This window comes from Hypanus sabinus, chromosome 7, assembly GCF_030144855.1.
Source record: "Hypanus sabinus isolate sHypSab1 chromosome 7, sHypSab1.hap1, whole genome shotgun sequence".
Lineage (NCBI taxonomy): Eukaryota > Metazoa > Chordata > Chondrichthyes > Myliobatiformes > Dasyatidae > Hypanus > Hypanus sabinus.
The window spans coordinates 134,536,557-134,562,365 of record NC_082712.1 but is presented as its reverse complement, the minus strand read 5'-3'; the positions used below and the strand labels follow the sequence as shown (position 1 = coordinate 134,562,365).

General features: G+C 41.6%; 1 protein-coding gene across 4 annotated transcripts in view; it reads left to right on the top strand.

The window, feature by feature from the left end:
* The window catches only part of saxo4 (stabilizer of axonemal microtubules 4), a 155,267-nt gene that overhangs the window by 54,368 nt on the left and 75,090 nt on the right, over positions 1-25,809 (top strand). For 3 of the 4 annotated variants that reach the window (XM_059975676.1, XM_059975675.1, XM_059975677.1), the window contains 3 exons: positions 9,457-9,569; positions 12,694-12,765; positions 14,888-14,974. In XM_059975676.1, coding sequence (XP_059831659.1) covers positions 9,457-9,569; positions 12,694-12,765; positions 14,888-14,974 — 272 coding nt within the window. The remainder of the gene's footprint in view (positions 1-9,456; positions 9,570-12,693; positions 12,766-14,887; positions 14,975-25,809) is intronic. The other variant, XM_059975678.1, reaches the window with a different exon arrangement.

The following is a 25,809-nucleotide window of genomic DNA, read 5'->3' as shown; positions in this document are numbered from 1 at the left end:
GGGGAGAAAAAAAAACAGAGGATATAGGTTAAGTGTGAAGGGGGAAAAGTTTAAAGGGAACATTAGGGGGGGCTTCTTCACGCAGAGACTGGTGGGTGTGTGGAATGAGCTGCCAGATGAAGTGGTGAATGAGGGCTTACTTTTGACATTTAAGAAAAAATTGTACAGGTATATGGATGAGAGGGGTTTGGAGGGATATGGCCCAGGTGCAGGTCAGTGGGACTAGGCAGAAAAATGGTTCAGCATAGCCAAGAAGGGCTGTTTCTGTGCTGTAATGTTCTATGGTTCTATGGTTTTAAGAAGCCAGAAAGGGGAATGGAAAAAGAGAGAAAAGGTGGGAGTCCTTTTGCAAGATTCCCTGACGGTTAACTATGGTGGTATGGAAGGCAAATGCAATATTAGCATTCATTTCAAGAGAACTAGAATATAAGAGGAAGTATGGAATGCTGAGGCATTATAAAGCATTGGTCAGACCACACACATGGGGTATTTTGAGCAGTTTTGGCCCCTTTATCTAAGAAAAGATGTGCTGGCAATGGAGCTGGTCCAGAGGAGGTTCACGAGAATGATTCGGGGAATGAATGGACTAATGCCTCTGGGCCTGAACTCACTGATGTTTAGAAGAACCGAGGGGGATATTGTTTTATCTGATAAAATTGAAAGGCCTAGATCAGCGGTCCGCAATTTGAATTCACAGACCTCTTGGTTAATGATAGTTAGGATTTTGCAAATAAAATGACATGAGGCATTTTCTATTTAAGAAAAAGCATAATTTATTGAACTCCAAAAACTGAACACAAACCACGTCAGACCAGTCTCTTAATGTGAACCCCAACTCGATGTCAGTGGTTGTGAATTATGTACGTTTCTACCAATTACATCACCCTCCAGAGGCCCCCTGAGAATTCACTAAAACTGGCATTGTGAGCCTGTCTGGAGCTTGGTTGAGCCACCCAGCATGGATCCTGTACTTTAGGGGTGGAGGAACGGCAGGTGCCTCTGGCTCATCTAGAAGTGTGTTGACGGACTCATGGTTGTGACACACAGCAGGGGCATGGTCACAGAATTCCACAAACCTTGGTGGGCTAGCTTAGACAATCTACCAAACACATTCAGTTTTATTCCGCTTATCCCTACGTTCCAAAATACGGGAAGTGCTACCGTAAGGGGGCTGAAGGGGATGTTGGAATGCGTCATGCCATCAAAAACAAACGAGGTGTAATATAGGACACTAGGAACCCAAGAGTGCTGTGCACCATGATGGGAGGTAGGAATAGGTGCAAAGGCACTGAATTTAGTGAGGAACATAGAACACTGTTGAGAGGCTGACTAGGCAATTATGGCATCAGGAATATAATCACCTGGCACTTGTAACAGCTGCCCGTATACCCATATAGCTGCGGACAACTGCAGGCCCTCTTTTGGAGCTGTTCTGAGCCCCAGCAGGACCAACGGGAGGCAATCGTGCCAATACTCGTCCATCAGGAAAGCATCTTCAGAACAGTCTTTAAGGAGCCGTGAAACAGCTGACAGGCCATTGGACTGCGGGTGATACGCTGTGGTTGGTATAGCTTAATGCCGAGGTTCTGGGCCATCGCAATGCAGAGGTCTGAATTGAATTTGGGATCTGTGGTCAGAGGAAATATTAGAGGGGGTGACAAATTGAGCAACCAAAGTGCTGATGAACGCCTGAGCCGCATCTGCAGCCATCTTTGATGCTAGAGGGGTGACCTCTGGCCACTTGGTGGTACAGTCCACCATGGTAAGGAGCTGTATGAAATCATGGGAAGAGGAACAAGACCAACAACGTCCACATTGACGTGGTCCAGTTGTTGCTCAAAAGGTGCCAATGGCGTTTGAACATGATGGTTAACTTTTGTCCGCTGGCACTTCAGTCATGCAAGTCCTTTCTAAGGCTGTGTCACATGCAGCCAGTTTCTGTGAGGCCTTCCAGCCCGGATTTGGGAGGCCATGTATGGAGGTAAAAGCTGTCCAGCTCCAGTTTGCGGGCACTATAGTGCGAGGGTGACTGTTTGAGACATTGCAAAAGAGAAACACCAGCTTCCCTGAACTTAAAGTCAGCAAACCACAAACCCATGATTGTTCAGTAAGCCTGGATCTATGGATCAGTAACTTGGTCGGCTGCAATGCCAACATAGTCAACCACCATGTGTATAACCTCAATGGCTGGCTGTGAGAGGCAATAAGCCACAGCATTATTTTCCCCCTTGATTCGTTATCAGTTGTCAACTCTGATATATAAGCCAGGTGGTGTTGTTGCCCTGCAGACCAAGGGTCTGATATTTTGGCCATCAAGTACACGAGGGACATGTAGTCAACACTGTGAAATGGCAACCCTCTAGAAGAAAACAAAAGTGGCAGAGAGCCAGATAGAGACGGTGAAGCTCATAGTCAAATGTGCTGTACTTCTTTTTGGGGGACAGATCTGCCGGCTGAAGAAGGCAAAGTGGCTGCCACATGCCTCCAAACAACTGTTCACACAGAACACCCACAGCATAAGCATCAGTGGTAATGGCTATGGGTGTGTTGGCAAGCAGGTGCACCAGCAGGGTGGCATTGGAAAGAGCTCGTTTGGTATCATCAAAAGCTCTGGTCATGTATGCTACCCGGTCAAGCACTAGATTAGCAGTATTGCCTTGAAGCGCACTATACAGGAGGAGTATAAGTTCAGCAGCTTGCAGAATGAAGCAATGTTAGAAATTCACCATGCCTGATAGCTCCTGTAACTTTTTAGTAGTATAGGGTGGTGGAAAATCCATAATAGTGACTACTTTTGACAGGAAGGAGATGCGATGGCAGAGAAAGTCAATGGTTGACAACCCATGCTGGCATTTATCAGGGTTAATAATCAACCCGTGTTGGCTTAAGAGCTTGAAAAATGTGCAGAGATAAGATATTTGTTGTATTTGGATGCACTGGCGACAAGCATGTCATTCCGGTAAACTAAAAGAAAGTCTGTGAGTCTTTCAATACATCAGCCGTTGGAAAGTTTGTGCTCCATTTTTCAGCCAAAATGGAATGTGCAGAAGCTCAAAGAGGCCAAATGGGGTTATCACAGCTATGTCGACTTTGGAAAAAATTAACTTTCTGGCTAAACATGCGAAAAGTCTTGGATATGTGGGACTGGGTAACAATTGGAGGTGGTGGCCTCATTAAGGCATCCGCAATCTCCATATAGGCAGCAACCACCATCAGATTTAGGGACCTTATGGGGGTCTGAAGCTTAGGGGCTATTTGACCAGCATACAATTCTGAGTCACTCCATGTTTGCAAACTCAGCCTTCATTGTTTCAGCTTTTCTGGGTGCAGTCTATGTGTGAGGGCATGGACTGGTGGGACATTTGTAGGAACGTGGTGCTCGATTCCATGTTTTGTGACTGCAGTGGAGAATGTAGGCTTGGTGAGATGGGAATAAACTCAGTCGAGTAAACTCAGATGTGGTGGTTCATGTGCTTGTCAATTTCATTGTGGGGATCTTACTCAGGGAGCAGGGTAACGACCCAGAGTCCTTGACATTTACAAGCCAGCAGTTTTTAAGAGTAACTAATAGTCCTTGGGCACACAAAAAATCTGCACCATGCAGAGGTCTAGCCACTTTAGCCATCATGACGTTCCAGGTGTAACATCTCCCTCTGAAGCAGAGCATCACCTGCTGTGGCTGATAAGCCTGGATCCTTCTGCAGTTGGCAGCCTCCAGTGAAGCTTCTGACTTGTCATCAATAGGCGACGCCGGTAGCACACTCACTTGAGCACCCGTGTCACATGGACACTGAAAGGGTGTCCGTAATGAACAGTAGACAACCCTGGCAGCTGGAAACCACAGTGTTCACATGTCCCGATGCGCAGGTACTGTTGAAGCCGCAAGGTAGTCGGCACTACCTAGTGTTCATACCAACTGAGTGTGGTGAATCAGAGACCTGGTATAGTCTGTTTGCAGCATTAGTTAGTAGTATTTTTTGTATGCTTTCGTTGGAGGCCTTGCTGACCAGGCATATTGAGCCAGGGAAAAGAGGAGGAACTGTGCACCACTGCCTGGCTGTGTAGGCTATCAGCCATTTTAGCAAGCTCCCTATCGTCTTTCATGGGTACATTAGTGAGAGCAATGCAAACTTGATCAGGCATTTACTGCAAAAAGAGTTCTTCAAAAATAAAAAAAAAGATTGTGATACTCGAGGAGAGACAGCATGTGGTCCATTTGCTCTGATGGCTTAGCATTGCTAAGGCCAGGCAACGAGTTCAACTGTTGGCATGCTCAGACTCCAGTTGTCTAAAAGTCTGATAAAGATGAATTCTCAGCAATCTGTATAGATCCTGTTTGGGCACATGTTCTCCTGCAGCCATGGAGTTTCCGAGTGAATTTGGTGTCATTGGCGATGATTTCTCACAACTTGAATTGGGTTTCAGCTTCTAGAAACCAATCAACAGCATTTTGCTCCCAAAACTCTGGCAGTTTCAAAGCAACTGCACTGGCCGACATGTTCAATAATTGTGGAAATTGTTCTAGAGCATCAGGGTTACCAATGCAGGCTTTAGCAAATAAAATGATTTGAGGCATTTTATATTTAAGAAAAACCATAATGATTCATTTATTGAACTCCAAAAACTGAATACTAAGATACCAAGCATGGTAAAAGTCCTTTTTGTAGTTACATCACCATATCAGACCATACTCTTAAAGGGAACCCCAACTCAATGTCAGTGGTTCTGAATTTTCATTTTCTGTACATAAACTGTACATTTTTCACCCATTTCATTAACCTACAGTAAGGATCCATGGCATAAAAAAAGGTTGGGAACCCTTGGCTGAGATAAAATGGACGTAGAGAGGATGTTTCCTATAGAGGGGGAGTTTAGGAACAGAGCACACAGCCCCAGACTAGAGTAAACATCCATATAAAAAAGAGATGAGAAGCATGGTGAAGGCAGAAGAATGGTGTTGAGAGGGATAATAAATCAGCCATGATGAAATGCCAGAGAAGACATAATGGGCTGAATGGCCCAAGTCTGTTCTTATGTCTTATGTCTTATTGTGTAAAGCAGTCCCCTTCATTCACTCTGGACTACTTCACTAAATCAGCAAAAGTTAAGTTAATTCATAAAGATTGGAGATCAGACAGTGAGCCTTTCTAACTTGTATTTTACTCACACAATGCATTTTATTGTCAACTGAACTCTCCAGGGATTATCAACTTATGAAGTTATTTTCAAAGGTTAATTTTATTGTCAAAGTGTGCAATGCACAATACAACTCTGATATTCATCTTCTTCAGATAGCCATGATATACAAAAAAAAAACACGGGGGTCATTGAAAGAAAAGACATCAACTCCCTTCTCCACACAAAAAGGAAAAGGATACAACACTTGCAAACCCCAATCCCCCATCCCCCTCCTTGCACAAAAAAATATTAAAAGATCACCCTCCTGGAGAATGGCAGCTAGAATATCAAATCCCAAATTCCCAACCCCTTCCTTCGCAAGTAAAACAGTGACTTGTACAAAAAGGATAGGTTACACCTGAGCTCAAGGGGGTCCAATATCCTAGCGCGCACATTTAATAGAGTTGTTGGGGAGAGTTTAAACTAATTTGGCAGGGGATGGGAACCAGAGTGATAGGGCTGAAGAAAGAGAAAACAGAAATAAATCAAAGATACCATGCAACAGAGATTATAGAAAGAACAGGTAGGAGATGAGGCTTAATCAAAGCCAGTGGCATGAGTTATAGGGTAATAGAGGTGGGGTGCAGTTAAAACAGAAAACAACAAATACTGGACTGAGTGTGTTATATTTGAATGCACACAGCATAAGAAATAAAATGGACGATCTTGAAATTCAGCTACAGATTGGCAAATATGACATTGTGGCCATCTCTGGAACTTGACTAAAGGATGGCTTTGTGTACAAGAAATAATATTAAATCAGTGGAAAGAAATGACATAACATTGGAACGTACAGAGTCTGTATGGGTTGAGTTAAGAAATAGTAAGGGTGAAAGGACCCTAATGACAATTGTATACAGGCCTCCAAACAGCAGCCAGGATGTGGATTACAAATTGCAGCAGGAGATAGAAAAGGTGTGTCAGAAAGGCAATGTCATGATAATCGTTGGGGATTTTAACATGAAAGTGAATCGGGAAAACCATGTCAGTACTGGACCTCAAGAGAGACAATTTGTAGAACGTCTAAGGGATGGCTTTTTAGAACAGCTTGTTGTTGAGCACACTAGGGGATCAGCTGTGCTGGATTGGGTGTTGTGCAATGATCTGGTGGTGATAAGAGAGCTAAAGGTTAAGGAACTCTAAGGGAACAGTGATCAAAATATGTTCAAGTTCACATTGAAATTTAAGAGGGAAAAAATAAAAAAAATAAAAAATAAATGTTGGTATTTCAGTGGAATAGAGGAAATTAGAATGGCATGAGAGGCAACTGGCCGAGGTTGACTGGAAAGGGCATTTGCAGGAAGGACAGCAGAGCAGCAATGGCTGGAGTTTCTGCGAAAAATGAGGGAAGTGCAAGACAGATATATTCCAAATAAGAAGAAATTTTCAAAGGGAAGAAGAACACTATCGTGGCTAAGAAGTGAAGTCAGAGCCAAAGTAAAAGCAAAAGAGAAGGTGTACAAGAAAGCCAATGTGAGTGGGAAGATAGAGGATTGGGAAGCTTTTAAAAATTTGCAGAGGGCAACTAAGAAGGTCATTCATAAGGAAAAGATGAATTATGAAAGGAAGCTAGTGACTAATATCAAAGAAGATACTAAAAGCTTTTTAAAGTATATAAAGGGTAAAAAAGAATTGAGGGCAGATATAGGACCGATACAAAATGAAACTGGAGATATTGCAATGAGTGACGCAGAGATGGCGGAGGAGCTGAATGTGTATTTTGCATCAGTCTTCACAATGGAAGACATTTGCAGTGTACTGGACATTCAAGAGTGTCAGGGAAGTGAAGGTTGTGCAGTGAAAATTACGACTGAGAAGGTGGTGAGGAAGCTTAATTGTCTGAGGGTAGATAAATCTCCTGGACCTGACGGAACGCACCCTTGGGTTCTGAAGGAAGTAGCTGGAGAGACTGCGGAGACATTAACGATGATCTTTCAAGAATCGATAGATTCTGGCATTGTACTGGATGACTGGAAAATTGTGAATGTTACTCCGCTATTTAAGAAGGTTGGGAGAGAATAGAAAGGAAACTATAGACCTGTTAGCCTGACATGAGTGGTTGGGGAGTTGTTTTGAAATCGATTGTTAGGGATGAGATTACAGAATACCTGGAGGCACATGACAAGTGAGGCCAAAGCCAGCATGGTTTCCTGAAAGGAATATCCTGCCTGACTAACCTACAACAATGTTTTGAAGAAATTACAAACAGGGTAGACGAAGGAGATGCAGTAGACGTGGTGTACTTGGATTTTCAGAAGGGCTTTGCCAAGGTGCCGCACATGAGGCTTCTTAGCAAGATAAGAGCCCATGGAATTACAGGGAAGTTACTATTGTGGGTGAAGCATTGGCTGGTTGGCAGAAAGCAGAGAGTGGGAATAAAGGGATTCTATTCTCGCTGGCTGCTGGTTACCAGTAGAGTTCACAGGGGTGACAGCTGATTTTTATGATGTATGTCAATGATTTGGACTATGGGATTAATGGATTTGTGGCTAAATTTGCCGGTGTTACAAAGATAAGTGGAAGAGCAGGTAGTCTTGACTAAACAGAGAGCCTGTAGAGAGACTGAGATAGTTTAGGGCAATGGGCAAAGAAGTGGTTAATGAAATACAATGTTGGAAATTGTATAGTCATGTACTTTGGTGCAATAAATAAATGGGCAGGCTATTATTTAGATGGAGAGAGAATTCACAATGCAGAGATGCAAAGGGATTTGGGAGTCCTTGTTCAAGACACCCTAAAGGTTAACTTCCAGGTTGAGTCAGTTGTGAAGAAGGCGAATGCAATGTTAGCATTCATTTCTAGATGTATAGAATGTAATAGCAGAGGTATGATGTTGAGGCTCCATAAGGCACTCATGAGACCATACTTGAAGTATTGTGTGCAGTTTTGGGCTCTTTATTTTAGAAAGGATATACTAACATTAGAGAGGGTTCAGAGAAGATTCACAAGATTGATTCCAGGAATGAAAGGGTTACCGTAGGCGGGACATCTGGCAGCTCTTGGGCTGTATTCCCTGGAGTTCAAGAGAATGAGGGAGAATCTCATAGAAACATTCCAGATGTTAAAAGGCCTGAATAGATTAGATATGGCAAAGTTATTTCCCATGATAGGGGATGCTAGGACACAAAGGCATGACTTCAGGATGGAAGGACGTCCTTTTAGAACAGAGATGTGGAGAAATTACTTTACTGGTTAATCTGTAGAACTTGTTGCCATGAGCGGCTGTGGAGGGTCAAGTCATTGGGTGTATTTAAGGCAGAGATAGATAGATTCTTGATTAGCCAGGGCATCAAAGGGTATGTGGTAAAAGCAGGGGAATGGCGATGACTGGAAGAATTGGATCAGCCCATGATTGAATGGTGGAGCAGGCTCGATGGGCCAAACTGCCTACTTCTGCTTCTATATCTTATCGTCTTATTATCTTATAACCCCCCCTCTCCCCACACACAAAAACTATAGATCACCCACACAGAAAAACTAATAAGAACATCAGACCCTAAATACCCAACCCCACCCTCTCACATAAACTAACACATTGCTCACCTGGAATCCCACCTTTCCAATCAACAACAAGAGAGAATACTCAGAAAACTGAAGGACAGTCCAATATTCACATAGATCTTAGAATTATGAAAATTTCCTCCCATCAGGATTGAGGAGGACAGCCACTCGATCTCATTCCTTCCATGAAGAATGACCGCCACTCCTCCGACCTGGTTGCCAACCGCTGTCAACCCATGGCCTCCATGGAGTGTACCCGCTGACCTCCTCTGTATCTCCCTTGATGCTTCAATCTTCCGCGATGCTTCAAAATGGAGTCAATCATGGCCTCATGCCTGGCTTTGGGATTCTGCACGAGGCAGCTGGTGCTCGCAGTCCTGTCTGGGGAGACCAGAGCACTACATCATTCGATTCCAAACTGTACGTCACTGGCTCCAACAGAAGAAGCAGAAGGCATAAAAAATGTGAAATAATGGAAGAAATTAGCTATCTGGAAGATGTCACCTGAGGAATCATTGTTTGCGGGCGCCATCTTGACTGGAAGGCTTTGCATTTTCATTTGCATTTATTTTCATTGATTTATTTGTGATATTTTGGTGGATATATCGAGATTGATTAGCTGTTATTTCTTTACTTGCTTTGTGATTAATGCCGTTTTGCTGTGCTTAACCATGTTGTTTGTGGAGAAGATTATGCTTTATGAATTTTACATGTTCTACACATTTATATTCTGTCAGAAGTTGGCAAACTTCCACTGATAATTTTGTATATCAACAGCATTTTCTCAACATAAAACAGTTGGGAAAAAGGAGAACACCGGGTTCACAGAAGGCTCTGATCTGAGTCCCATCACCTTCCACCACCCATCGACATATCAAGGTGACCAACCGGTAAGCTAGAAATAACGCACTGCAACTAATACTTGGCACCTGCCAAAAATTTATGATCATTTACGTACATTTATGATTCATCTGAAACATACTCGTTTTAATCTCTGTCAAATAGCATATGCCATTCAGCAGCATTAGGTTCACAATACTGCCTTATGTGACATCAAATTTGTGGCAGCAGTACAGCGCTGAGACAAAAAAATTACTATAAATTACAAAATGAATAAATATTGCAAAAAAGGAATAAAAGATAGTGTTCATTGGTTTGTGAAATTCATAAATTTTGTAGTGGAGGAGGACAAACTGCTTTTGAATCATTCAGTGTGAGTCTTCAGGCTTGTAGTAACAAGAAGAGGGCATGTTACGGATGGTGAAGGTCCTTAGTGATGAATGCCACCTTTTTGATGCATCCCTTCTTCATGTTGTCATCATTGGTGGGGAGGGTTGTGCCCATGATGGAACTGGCTCAGTCTATAATCCTGTTTTGCAATTCTGTGCATTGCAGCCTGTATACCAGGCAGTTATGTAACCAATCAGAATGTCCTCTTCTGTACATCTATAGAAATTGGTACAAATCTTCAGTGGCGTACCAAATTTCCTCAAACTCCTAATAAAGTAGAACTGCCAGTGTGTCTTCTTCATGATTACATCACTGTATTGGCCCCAGGATAGATCCCTCAAGATGTTGACACCCAGAAACTTGAAGCTGCTTACCCTATCCTTCACTGATCTCTCAATAACAGATGTGTTTTCTCCTGATTTCCCCTTCCTGAAGTCCATAATCAATTCCTTAGTCTTTTTGATATTGAATTGAGGTTATTGTGTCAACACCACTCAACCAGCTAATCTATATCACTTCTGTATGCCTCCTTGTCACTATCTGGGTATTCACCAGCAACATAATGTAATCTGTGACTTTATAGATGATACTTGAGCTGTGCCTAGCCACATAGTCATGCACGTAAATGCAGTAGAGCAGTGAGCTAAACATATATCCTTGATGTGCATCTGTGTTGATTGTTGCTGAAGAGATGTTGTCTCTTGTCTGTGTAGACTGTGGGCTCCAATGAGGAATTCAAGGATCTAGTTGCAGAGTGAGGTACAGAATTTAAGATTTAAAAGCTTGTTGATTAATACTGATGGTTTCCACTTGTTTTCCTTAGTTCTTTAAAGGCCATGAATTTCTCCTCAGTAAATACGTAGCAGAATTATTCATTAAAAATCTCATCCATCTCCTGCAGTTGAAGACATAGTTGGTCCTGCTGATCTCCAAAGGGCCCTACTCTTTCTAAAGCCACATTTTTACTATTAGTATAGCTATAGAGCTCTTAAGATTTCCTTACCCATTACTTGCTAGATCTCCCTCATATCCTCTTTATCCTCTGGATAGCCCTTAAGAGAGTTCTAACTCTCTTTATAGTCATCAGGGAATGTACCTGTGCTTGACTTCCCAAACCCAAGGTACACTTACTTTTTCTTAGCCATAAGCCAAGGTTACCTGAACATGCCAGGTTTACCTTCATCCTGGGAGGAACATGCCTCTCCTAGATGCTTGCAATCACTCTCTTAAAAGCTTCCCATGTGTCTTTCATTCCTTTAGTTTCAAACAGACTCCCAATCAACTCTGCTAGATCCTGCTTAATTCTGCTGACCTATCCTTTTCCATCACTATCTTAAAACTATGTTCATTAGAGTCAAGTGTTCCCTGCTGCCACATGTGTTAAATTGCCCTACCTCACTCTCTAGGATGATGCCCAATATTGCAACCTCTTGAGTGGTACCCTACTATTGATTCAGGAAACTTTCCTGTACATATTTCACAAATTCTGTCTTAACAGGCCTTTAGCACTCATTTAAAATCCTATTATGTAATGCTATTAATGCTATTATTTAGGGTTATCCATCCTATTCATTGAACTCTGATACAACAATGCCATTAATACAACCCTATTATTCTTACAATGATAAGAAAGATTTTGTGAGCTGGGAGCAAGCCCCCGTCGGACCTCTGCAAAGCAACTCCCAGTGAAGAGGATTGTAGTGAACAAAGACAGAGATCTGAAACACAAGCTTCCACCTTTTTACCGTGGTCCGAACTGCACTTCTGCACTCCAACTGAAACTAAATAAATGACTGCTTATAGAGAAATAGTGGAGACTTGCATTAGAACAGTAGCTGGTAATTGCTTGTAGTTTGAAGTTTAGTTTTGCTCAGCTAAGTTGTTGCCTTCCTCATCACTGGCCCACCGTGCTTGAGATTAGAGTGCAGACATCACTCTGGCAGAAATTACATTACATTATGTCATACTTTGAATTCTCTGGGGGAGAATTAAAATGTTGTAATCATTCTGGTTGACTTTATGCCTCTGCAAAAAACTTGACTTAAAAAGAAAGATTGTGCTTAATAACCCTTGCATGACTTGTCAAAGCTCATTCTATATGTTCTGTGATAATGTCATACATGTGAGAATTCTGCTCTGTTATGGCATGTGTCACACAGAAATTACCATTTATTGAAATAAACTGATGTTGATATTAATTGTTGGCAGTGAATGGCAATTCCCAGAACTGACATCTGAGAATAAATTCCAAAAGCATTATTACATGTAAAAGAACACTCACAAAATGCTGGTGAAATTTTGCAGGCCAGGCAGCATATATGGAAAAGAGTAAACAGTCAATGCCTCAGGCATAGACTCTTCACCAGGACCTGATCAAGGACCTTGGCCCGAAACATCAACTGTTTACTCTTTTCCATAGATGTTGCCTGGCCTGCTGAGTTCCTACAGCACTTTGTGTGCATTGCTTGGATTTCTAGCATCTGCAGACTTCCTTGTGTTTGTGATTGTATGTAAAGGAACTTTCATGATGAAGGATATATTTTTGCTACAAAGAAATGGAAATATAATCACTGACACTGAAGACTGCTGTGGTTTTTCTTTTATGTGTACACTAATCTGAGAATTGATACCCAAGGCATGTTGCCTTTATCAAGCAGGAAACTGCTTAATAAGTATAATGATTTTTACCATTGTTCTTGGCATTCTACTTCGATCTGACCAGCAGTATGAGCTCCACCTCTATCAGTTAAGCTCTCACTGACTCAAATATATGTTTTTTTTTAGGGATACTGCACGGACTGGCCAACTGGAATCTCTCTCACAAAATCAGACTATCTACCATCCAGAACTCTACATGTCAGTAACTCCAAAAATAAGCTAATTACATGAGGGGCAGAATGAAAAATAATTCAAAACAATCTGATTTTGCTGTTAAATGATTAGCATTTTAAATGAGAGTCACTAAATTAAGCTTCACAAAACACTGTAGGTTTCAGTTTGTTTAGGTGCCAAGAGGTAATTTTATTCACTCATTGCCTGAGTTGAAGCAATTTAAAGATGATTTTGCTCTCAGGCATACAGTTTGGAAGAAAGGAAGTGATTAATACTGCTAAACATAGGTAAAATAAAATTCCCCATTTAAACAAGTGTTTAACAGTGTTTTAAAATACTTCATTAGTTGTTTGAGATAAAATAAAGGAAGTAACACCAATAACAAATACAGAGAATAATGGTAAACAAGGTGATCCACAGGGCAAAATATTCTCATGACAGTGGTATTTGAGTAGTTCATGGGGCTGTTGCTCTTAAATTGCCAGTTTATGAACTATGTTCAGAATTCACTTGTATTATGTGTGGAAGTGGGAGCACTGAAAATCCTGATAGACGAAGGATGAAATAGAACCCTGACAAGAATCAACGAGTTTAACTAAAAAAGTAACATTGCAGAATAATTCTGGAATATAAATCAAAGAAGGCAAGATGATTGAGGTAATTCCCATCACTCTAGTTATTACTTTAAGGCATTGAAAAAGAATTATTTCCTAACTAAAGATTGGTATGGCTGTGTGTGTGGAGGTATAGCTATTTTATCACATTACTGAAATGTCTCATGATACTGCTCCAAAGATGAATTGTTTTTAGCAACACAATGTGATTCATGCAAATCCAGCAAATATGGAAACATTGCATGAACTCCAGGACGAACAACAGGTAAAGCTGATTTTTATTAGTTCAGGTATACTGAATAACTATTAGCTCTTCTTTAAATATTATGAAGGAGTATTATCATTTATCGATGTAATAATCCATCTATAGGAGATGCAATACAACTCAGTTTTGCAGTGTTGCAGAATTCTGAACGTTAGGACCAGAAAACGTCCAGTACTATGGCTATACTTCAGTCCTGCCAAAGGGTTTCGGCCTGAAATATCAGCTGTACTTGCTTTCATAGATGCTGCCTGGCCTGATGAGATCCTCCAGCATTTTGTGTTTGTTGCTTGGGTTTCCAGCATTTGCAGATTTTCTCTTGTTTGTGGTTTGCTTACATTTTGTGGCTTTGCCCAATCAATCAACTATGGGACGTGAATGTCATTTCAAGGTGAAGGAAATCGTGAATGGCAATAGGGTCTTCTAGCAGGTCATGACCCTCTATCTCCAAATATATTGATTTTTTTCTAGCCCCCCCCCACCATCAAAAGCAACATTTTTTTTTACTTTTAAATTCTTTAGTCTGGATAAAATTAATGCTGTGTATCAAATAGTACGTCAGGACTGCTTTATTGTCAATTCCTGGTTGTCCTGTTCAGTATGAATCTTAACATGGGAAACTGGTGGTTTATGGCTGATAACCCTAAGTTCACTATTAGAGGCTTGACTGCTCCCTGAGTTGTGATATTATTTGTAAAAGCTTTCAGAGTCTATCTCGAGGAGCTATTGGAATAAACAAACGGGAAAATCTGCAGATGCTGGAAATCCAAGCAGCACACAAAAAATGCTGGAGGAACTCAGCAGGCCAGGCAGCATCTATGGAAAAGAGTACAGTCGATGTTTTGGGCCAAGATCCTTCAGTGGGACTGATGAAGCACCTTGGCCCAAAATGTGGAATGTACACTTTTCCATTGGAATAAACAGTTATGTTTGTAGGACTCCTGAATCTTGGTGGGTGTGTTCAATACTTAATGCAGATTTCAGTTAATCCAGATGCTACATCCTGGATTTAGTAATGGTAAGGTTTCTCATTCATACCAATTATTCATTCATCTTGCTGACCACTTCACGGAATATTTGAAATTAACACTATACAGCAAACCAAAGTAAATAGATAGAAATGGAGGACAGCAGCAAATCAGTAGAGTTTCATATTTATTATTATCAGTTTGCTTACATCTTTTAGATATATTGAATACTGACAGAAGTCCATTAGAGGTAGATTCCTTGCATGTAAAATTGACATATTTCTTTACTCTTTCATACACAGGGAGATGAATTTTTGCCTGCAATAGCAAATAGGTCAAATAGAGGCACCAGTTTCACAAAGAAAGTCAGACTGTCATTGGACACAGTTGTAAGTACTGTTTCCATCAACTAACACAATTCACAGGTTGGTAGGTATATTCATTTTAATACATATTTTCTTCTCCAGTAGAACACATTAGTATAGTGGTAGGCATGATGCTATTTCAGCTTGGGGTGTTGTGGAGTTCGGTGCCATTCTGTAATGAGCCTCCCTGTGACATGCGTGGGTTTTCTCCAGGTCCTTCCACAGCCAAAGGCATACTGGGTAGGTTGTCCTGTGATTAGGTTAGGGTTAATCACGTCTGTCAGGGGCTGCTGGGATGGTGTAGCTTCAAGGGCTGGAAGGATCTGCTCCTTGCTGTGTCACTAAATAAATAAATAAGCATGATAGTTCATAAGAACAGAGAATGCTGGAAATACTCAGCAGGTTAGCAAGTCAAGATGCATCTCTGAAGAGAGAAAGAGAGTAAATATTTCAGGTGATCTTGTAGTTGAAATGTATTATTTGCATTTATTTCATACTTCCAACATACAAAATTCTTTGCATTTCAAACACAAAAGACACTGTTGTGTCTGTGCAACTACATATCAATTAAATAAAAGCACACACACGGGAGATGGCTTTCATTGGTGTAGTCACATTGCAACGAGAGAGAGAGAGCAATGCGCATGCGTAGACAACAGATAAATACGTAGTGCTAACGGGGGTGAGTCCCCCACTTTTTCTTGCTCTAAAAGAAATAGATCCATACATTACACTTCCTCCCCCTTTAGATTAATGCAAGATAAAACTGTATGTGCAAACGTTCAATTTCCCTTTCATAAACAATATTCCAAATAAGCATGCTTTTACCATAACAGTCCATAACTAACTTCACAGTTTAAAAGATTCAGTCTTTTGGGTGGTGCTCTGTTTCTTTCAGTGTCGTGCCCCTGGACCTATGGAGTGGCATCAGGCTTGGTAGGTGTCTTGTCTAGGACAATGTTTTTGATTTCTGGTGTCGCATTGCTGTCAGTGACATCATCACTGAGAGATAAGTCCAGTGACTTTAAGGTGTCCATCTTGTTGGATGCAGTTGACTCAGGGTGTGTTCTTCAATTAAGCATCCTGTATCTGGTCCATATGACATCTCAAACATCCACTATTTACATCAGTGGTCCTGTTCTTGTTAGCTATCCTACTGGGTGTTCACTTGTCTTCTCAGTAATCACGCGCTAGTATTTCCTGTCCAAAATCAAAGTGCCTTGCTGCTTCACTTGGCAACTGGTTGAACTGCTTATTCAGCAATCCCTCCATAGACCTGGTTTCAGGAGGTCTATGTGAGATCTCAGATTCACGTTCATTAACAGCATTGTAGGTGTATGATTTGTTCCATTGCTGCTGAAGACAGTCCTCAAAGCGAATACAGTCTTTGCTGAATTGATTGACTTCATTGGTATAACCACCAGCCACTTTGAATGAGCATCCACAGCAATCAGAAACACGGAGTCCATGAATGGCCCAGTAAAGTCAATATGTTCTCTTTGCCGTGGTGAAGACAGCCACTCCTATGGATGTAATGGTGCCTGTGAGGGTGCATTTTTGAACTTTTTGGCCAAGTCCTCAGTCTGTTTATCTATTCCTGGCCACCACACATCACTCTGGGAGAGACCCTTTATCTTGACTGTATCCAGGTGTCCCTCATGCATATTTTCTAACACTTCTGGTGCACAGTTTAGAGGGAACCACAACACAGGATCCACACATCGTAGTGTTGTTTGATGTACCAACAGTTGGTCTCATCTTCCTGAGAACTCTGGAAACATAGCATTTCCATGAGCAGGCCATCCTTGCACAGCAATTTAATAGGCTTCTGACAATGTTGGGCCATACCTTGTTTTGTTTGTATTTCAGAATTTGTTAGCAGCAACTGCTCCACAATGCAGTGTGGAATACTTCTGCTGGGTCACAGAATAAAGACTTTACTTCTTCAGTTGCCAAAAGTGGAAGATGTTGCAAGCCATCAGCGCTGCTGTGTTGTCTGGTACCCTTGAACTCCATGTCATAAGAGTGGGCTCCTAAGGATAGTGCCCAACGTTGTAACCAGGTAGCAGTCATCACTGGAATTCCCTTCCTGGGATTGAAAATGAACACAAGGGGCTGGTGATCTGTCATTAATGTAAACATAGAGGTAGTGGATTCCCCATACTGGAATAAGGATCTCTCCATCAATGTATGCTTGGTTGCCTTCTGCACTCATCAGTGATCTTGAAGCAAACACAATCGGGTGTTCAGATCCATCTTTCATAACGTGTGACAAAACAGCTCCAATGCCATAAGGGGATGCATCCACATATCAGTCTGATGGACAGTGATGGGCCATAATGGGTGAGCAGTTCATCTGTGGTTATTAGTCTCTTTGTTTCCTTGAATGCATTTTCACATCTTTCTGATCATTCCCACTTGGCTCCTGTTTGTATCAGTATGCTCAATGGATGTAGCACTGTAGCAATGTTTGGGAGAAATGGATTATAGTAGTTTACAAGGCCCAAGTATGAACTGAGTTGTGAAACATTTTCCAGTTTGGGTGCCTTTAACACTACTTCAGTCCTCTCTTGTCACTTACGTAAGCCACGCTTGTTGATGGTGTTATGAATCCCGTAACTGGAGAACCTACCAGCAAAGATGGAGAGGTCCGTTGAAGTCTGATGTCACTATTTTCAAACGTTTTATTCGTAAAGGGACACAAAAGTAGGGTTAATACATACATTCAGATAGTGCACATTGTCAACATTCAATCTAAAGCACGGGTATAGTGATAATCATCATTAAGAAGTGAGCTCTACGGTTGTCTAGGGGTTAATAGATTGTCCGTTGGAAATATAAAAGTCACTCTGAAAGTCTGCAGGCCTCAGCCCTTTGAAAATCACTGGGTTTTGCGTGGGGCGACTGAGAGAGAGAGATTGGGGGGAGAAGAGAAAGAACTTGCCGAGTCTTGATGAATCTTCCGTGAAATCGGGGGAGCGTTGGTTTCCTCTCCCCGATGTTAGTTAAAGCGGTTTTCTGTGATTCCAGCCACAAATTCCAATCCCGAAATCTAACGCACGTGGCTTCCTTCAGAATGGCTTCCCGCTACTGCGGGACCACTCTCTCGTGTCTTCTGGGTGCATCTGAGGGGCTGTCCCCCTGAGACTCTCCTTTATACTTCCTCACGGGGTCGCAGGTGTCAATCAGGTTGGGATGATGCAATCTCTCTCTCAACCATCCCACCTTGCCCGAGGGCTTTTCACGTGGTCTCTATGAGACAATAGTTGCTGGCATCTCATTCTGTATCCCTGGTGGGACGTGCAATTTTTCATGTTTCTCTCTCTCTCACTTCCTGGGTCTACTGACCACCCCCTCAATGGGTGCTCTTGCGATTCTCATAAAGGAGGGGGCTGGGATCATAACAATGGCATGTCCATAATAAGAGATTTAATTCTTGAAAAACTCGTATTTCTCTCTCTTTGCATGCAGACCACACTCACTCAGCCTGGTAAACACTTTACCAAGGTTCTGGAGGTGCTTTTCATCATTTTTGCCAGTCATTATGATGTTATCAAGGTAACATTGTGTTCCTGAGATATCTTGGAGCACTTGCTCTATTGCTCTTTGCCAAATTGCTGGAGCTGATATGATGCCAAAGATCACACTGGAACAGTCCCTTGTGAGTGTTGATTGTGAGGAACTTCCTGCTTGAATCCTCAGTCTCCATTTGCAGATAAGCTTGTGACAAGTCAATCTTTGAAAACCTCTCCCCACCTGGCAAAGGTGCAAAAATGCCTTCTGTTTGTGGCAGGTGATACTGCACAGTATGCAGCACCGGGTTGCTGCTCACCTTGAAATCCCATATATGTGAATGGCTCCAGCCTTCCCTTTCTTGATCACTGAGACAATGGGCATGGCCCAATCACTCCACTCAACCTTGGAGAGAGTTCTAGATGCATCCAAGCTCTGCAGTAAGGCGCTGGATGTGCTTTATGAATCTTGGTGTTGCTGTTTCATCCAATTCAGTTCTGGCCTTCATGCCTTTGAATTTACTAATACACTTCTCAAACACCTTCTCATTAGCATTGAGCAGCTGTGCCAGTCTCTGTTAGTGCTACTATTTGGGCTGTCCTTGCCTGTTGATGTCAAGCTGAGCACTTTGATTGACTGCCAGTCCAGTTGGATTTTTCACAACTATTCATGTCTCTCCACTTATCAATACATGAAGCTTTAACTGTTGTGTTTGACCTTCACGCATCCCACTTACCTTCGGTTTGCCTTTAAGAGACATTTTTTTGCCTGTGCAAGTCTTTAGCATCACTCTGGTCTTCTCAAATGGTATCTTAGAAAACTGTCTGATGTAGTCAGCCTCTGGAATTATGGACAAAGCTGACCCTGTATGCAGCTCCATTTTCAGTTTTACTCCTGCCACATTTATTGTGATCCAGATGATTTTGTGATCTGCTTCCGTTATACTATGCAGTTCTAGGCATGACAGTTCTCCTCTGTCAGACTCTATGGTGTCTGATTCTGTTTTACGTTTGGTAACTTTACGCATTTACTTAGTTTTATGTTTGGGACTTCTCACTCGGTTGTATTTTTATCTGCCTTCACACTCTCTCTATGTGACCTTGTCTGTGACACTTTATGCAGATTTTTTTTCCTTTGAACTAAACAGTCATTTGTATCATGGGAGGACTTGCCACATCAATAACATCTTTGGCTTTTTGCACCATTCAGGGACATTTTGTGCATTTCATATTCTAACCTTTTTTTTGTAGTTCTGCTGCCATCTCAAAACAATATTGCAATGGTCAATGCCTGTTCTGAGGTTAGGTCTCTGAGTGCTTTGAATATGCATGCCACATGTAAGCCTGCCCCTTAAGGTATCAGAAAGTCCATCTCGAAAAGTCACAGTACTGGGGAAGTTTGCACAGTTCTGCAATGTATTCAGAAATGCTTTCATCTTTCGTCTAGTTCCTTTTGCAAAATATAAATCTCTCAGCTATTACCAGTGGATTAGGGCTCAAGTGATTTTGTAAAATTGTAACAATTTCGTCAAACATCTTGCTTGCAGCTTTTCAGGGGTTACTCGGTTGCGTAAGCGACTTGCACCCCTTAAGCTAAGAAGTTCAGGGGCTTTCTTTTGCCTCTCCACATTGTTTGTGTTACAATACATTTCACCCCTCTTGATATATGACTCTCAGCCTTCATTAGCACTATCAAATTCATAAACTTTCCCAACTGAAGGCATCGCTGCATTACTTTCACTTTAAATTCAGCAAGTCAGAGAGAGAGACAGAGAAAACTGCACGTGCATAGACAACAGCTCATGCACGGACAACAGATCAATACGTAGTGCTCAGAGGAGGGGGAGCTTGGTCATTACTGTAAAAGAAATTGATCCATACATTACTGATACCAAATTAGGAATACTAATGATCACTGTGCTTTATTTATCACATTTAAATTGACAAAACTAATATATTTTTTAACATTGTTAAATTTATCAAGCCACCCAGAGAAAACCTTGTTAATGCACTCCTCTACATGAATGCTTTTAAGTGGCTTCTTCTGGGAAACAGCATGAATATCATCTGTGGCCAAGATCAGGCTTGGATGCTTTGTCTGGGAAAAATTCAGGTTACTAATTCTTGGGAGTAGCAATAACTTTTTGTATAAAGGAATAAAATCAAACCCCAAGTTTCTGAAATCTCATGGATACTGTTGCATGTGTCATGTTGGGCAATAAGTCTGTATTAATTCCCCCATGTATGTATGAACTCGTGCAGCAGCAAAACAAAATAGCATGCACGGCACAATTGACATCATTTCTGTTTATGGCATGGACCACTAATGCAGAAGCAAGGCTTCATAAGTGCCAACTGCTACTGTGCTCTGGTGCATATATCTTTCAACAGGTAGAACCCCTCTAGAGAATTTCCTTATACTTCAATTCCACTCCACTGTGCTTGTTGAACTGCAGATGTTCTTTGATAGTCCATTTTCTTTTCTCAAGCTGGAACACATCCTTATCCTGACCACATAACTACCTCCTGAAGTCCCAGAGCTTTTCTTGCAGTCCTGATTCCTCAGCAGCTGAAGGTCTGATTTATCTATTGGATGTTGTGATCCACATACCCCTTTGTAGCAACTCGTTACAAGTGAACGATGATCTATCTTCCTCTGTGTGATTTGGCATGAGGAAGAAGCAGAGAAATTTCCTGTGTATACATATAACGTAAGACCCAATTTTATATCTGTCATTCTTGTGTCAGCTTCCAAAGTGGCACACACGGTATATCCTTCACACATCACTAATTTAAAATGAATGATGTTTAGGCTTTATGGCAGCGTGAAAAATAAAATGTTATGATAAATTCCCTGACAAAGTCCCACGTGATATCCAACAATTTCAAATACCTCCAGGAACTGAAGATGCATTGTTTGAAAACACCAAAAAAAAGCAAAATCTTTTGCTGTAGAATTGCTTGAGCTAAGTTATATGAAGTTGAGTAGGATAAATTTTATCTATCATCAGCTGCCCAATTGAACAAGCAGTATTATTTTGTTTTACAGCCCAGCTTGACGCTGCTTAATTATCTCATGTGGAATAAATAAATCAGTTGTGGTGTTTGATGAACCAAAGGCAGCTGGAGGTAAAGCTGCAATACTATCACACGCTCTCTGTGATGCCAAATGCCAGTCTTCCGTCAGCTTTCAGCATCATATCCTTTTCTCCGACACCATGCTCCCATTTCAGTCGTGCACACTGAAAAATGCAAACACCATCAAATCCATAACTTTGTAAAGAACAATATGTGTTTAAAGCTGTAATTCTATCAAACTAATGCTGAGTCTGCTCATAAATTCATCAGCAGCACTCCAACTCCAGTCTGCAGCCTTATTTTCCTCCCAAATAATACTTAACACAGCTGCAACAGATAGTCCATTTATTATTGATGGAATAAGCTATCTGTGAAGAACAGGCCTACTTCAAAGCCCAGTAACAGTTCCTCAAGTGGATGGTGCTACTGCTTTTATGGAATGGAATGAAAGGTATCCGATGATATATGTTGTGACACTGTGTTTCAATAATGCAGTGTTAAGTGTCAAGTGGGAAAAAAGCATCTGAAAGCTTTTCATTTTTCAAAGCACAACCATGGAATGCTGACTTGCATTTTGACACTGAACTTTATGAAGCTCTGGCTTGTAAGCTTCATTAGATATTTGGAAATTATGGCAGTAAGGCTATGCTCATCACACATTTACGTGGACAATGACATTGTTGTGTACGTGCAAGCACTACTGCGATCTGGGTTTGATCCTTACCTTTGGTGTCGTCTATACGGAATTTGCATGTTCTCTCTGTGACCACGTGGGTTCTGTTTTCCTATCACACCTCAGAGACAAGCTGGTAGTTTAACAGGCTTCTGTAAAGTATCGCTCAAACTAGGTAAACAGCAAAAGAACCAAAGAGCAGTCAGCGGGCATGTGAGAGAGGATAAGATGCAGGGCTTTGGGAAAAGAGTAACGAACCTGATGGGCTTTCTCTGCTGGAAGCCAATAGGGACCTGATGGACCACATGCTCTTCTATTCTTTTTTGATGATGTAATAGCTAATAAAACTATAACCTGTGCAAGCAGGAGATGCAATTTCCTGTGTTTCTTAAAAATGAATGCTTCATTAGCCAATCACTTTGTTGTTGGATTCCATTCGTATTCAAGTGTAGTAATCTGATATTTATCTTTTTGGTATAATTTGGCATTTACTATTTTTTACTTATTATTGCTCCATTTTATCTCTAATTTCAATTGATTTTAAGTGTGCAGAAGCAGCCTTTGGGGAAATTTAATGCTCTTGGAGAGTATCAGCATGAGGGTATCTGCATTAAGGTGGGCTCAAATGACCTGAAGGAACCAGCTGAATAAGGAGTAGTTGAGCCTGATCTGTTTATCCATAGACCACCAGTTACCGGAGTAAATGTTGTAACTTACCTTCATTTCAATTCAGAAGTGGCTGTATTACCAGTAACAAGGCAATTGCTGAGTTACTAACCCTGCCATTGTCTACTCACAGAGGAAATCAATTCCATGGCCTGTTGCTGGAAGTTAGATTCTCCTAGCCTTTGCTTCAGTGAGTGGTTGTCATTAATCGGTAAACCAGCTCCGTCATGGTCCTTCTGTTCAATTGGATCGGGATTGGCAAGAGACCATTGGTTGACTGAGATGGCAGGCCTTCCCCAGGGTCATTGGAATTCATGGTGGTATTGGGGGAACTTGAGGAAATGAATCTAGTAAACTTTGGTAGGTTAATCAATCAACGTAAATTGCACATAATGTGAAGGTAGGTTGTAGAACTTTAGGGATGGGGGGGGGAAGATGAGGGAAATATTGGGAAAATGAAAATAAGGATTAATGTGATTTGGTGCTTTGTGCTCAGTGGAAGCAGAGACAATTTCTTTGCTGTATGATTCTATAATTTTTTGGCCCAAAATACTAGCTAGCAACATAGGTTTATTTTTTACAGGCTTGTAAACACAAAATGTAAATGTAGATTTACATTCAGTCAGGCTTCCATGTCCCTCTGCAACTAAAATAAACCATAATTAAACCTTAATACATTTCATAACATTTTGTTAGCACGTTTTAAAATATGCTCAAGCTCCCATATACTCCCCGATGATCGTCATGACAATCCTGGGGAAATTGTTTGGCTGTGCACTTTCTTAGCGTGATGGGTCAGGATAAAGCATCTAATTTAGTTTATCACTGATATAGTTCACTAAGATTATTTTCAGAGTGTGCCATCGCCCTGATATTTTTAGCACAGGCATGAGATTTATGTTTTATTGTTCAAGCAGATAGAGCTTCTCACTGCTGGTGGAGATAGTCATGGACACCTTGTGTCAGTATCCTCTTTCAGTGGTCTTGGGGTGTCTCCTCATCTGCAAGAAAATGGATGAGACAAAAATCCTGTGATCTATCACTGTAATGAGGGTTTCTGACTCTCTTTTCATTCCTCTCTGCAACCACTCTGTAAGGCAGACATAGCATGCGTTGTTGCTTCCCACCTGCCACTGAAAGAACAGACCTCCTCCTCAGGTTCATGAACAGCAAATTGATGATTTCTTCACTCAGCTCATTAAAGTTCCATTGGCAACCGTTGCAAGATATGTATTGTTGACTGTGAACCACCTTAACACTAGCTTTAATTATTTCCAGCCAACATCATGGGGGATCTGAAGTCTGTCAAAGCCTCTGGCACCCTGGTAGTCTGAGACAGTGAGATTTTAAACCTAAAAGGGTGGCAGGGTGGATAGGTTGATGGGGTGGAGTTGTGTCTCTACCAAAGGAGGTGTTGTGGTGAACTACATATACATGTCTGGACACGCCCCCTGCTGACTGCTCCTGTGGCTCCTCCCACAGACCCCGGTATAAAGGCGATTGAGGCCTGAGCCTGGCCTCTCAGTCTCCAGGATGTAGTATGGTGGTCACTCACTGCTTGTTCCTTCTTCCAGTCAATAAAAGCCGATATCTCGCCTTTACGTCTCAGAGTGAGTTATTGATGGTGCATCAATTATAAAGCATCCATTCCTCTGTTAGCCTGCAGGTCATCCTTGGACAAGGTATAGCCCCCCATTTAGAGGCCATGGGAGGAGGCGGTGGACAGTTGTATGAGCAGCTGGTGCTTACCACAAGTTTTGGTCATGTGACTACTGACACCAGGCAGACAATCTCTGAAGAGTATTGATAACAACTGGGGTATCCATCTTGTAAAGGCACTGCCTAGGCAATGGCAAGCCACATCTGTAGAAAAATTTGCCAAGAACAATCCTGGTCATGAGACCATGATCATCTATGTCATATAACATGGCACATAATGAATGAACGAAAGACAAAGATGCTGATCAAACTTTGCCCTCTGTATGTCGGATCACAGCAGCAATAGCAACTACAGTCCTTATGAAATATCAGAAAATTCCTTTGAACCAAAAAGGTCCTGTTCTTGAACTTGAAGCTTCATTGATCAGCAAGATGCAGGACAATAAACTTAAATTAAGGAACTACCTCTGCACATTTAAACATTTACTCAGGCTTCCACATCCCCATGTAACTAACAATCTGCTGGAGGAACTCAGCAGATTGAGCAGCACATGTGGGAGAGAAGGAAGTGTCGATGTTTTGGATTAAAACCCTACATCGGGAGAAAAACCGGCTTTCAACCCCAAACAATGACAAGTCCTTTCCCCCAGCAGATGCTGCTCAGCTGCTGAGTTCCTCCAGCAGGGTTGCTTGTTGTTCCTGATCCCAGCAACTGCCATTTCTACTGTCTCCATTCCACATTCCCATTCCCATTCCCATGTGGTGTTCCATATTGGAACCTGGAAGCATAGCTGAGGTAGCTTATAAAATTAATGGAAAGCCCCAGATCTGTGATCTCCCTGGCAAACTCCAAGAACTCCTCCAGTGAAGATTATCATTCATTGAATTGTGCATTATAACATAGAACCAGAAAAACTATAAGATGGTATATAGGGGCTCCTTTTCATAAACATTATAGGTCATATTTCAGATTAACTACACTTATATGTCCATCTGAAGGCCAAAATTCCAGACTTTCACTCTCTCTAGTCCTTCCTAAATCTGGTTAGGTGCCTGCAAGGACTATACAACAGAGATGTGAGCTCGTATCATGCATGTGCAGGTGGGTTGAGAAAAACAGCTGATGACTTTCCCTCTGGAAGCCGTTCTGTTTTTTTTTGTTTGAAAGGGTAATAACATCCAAAATGAATGATGCCACACCACTCATTTTATAATAGTTTTTAAACTTGAGAGGGCCATAAGTCTCAATGCATCGAAAAAGCTTGTAGAAC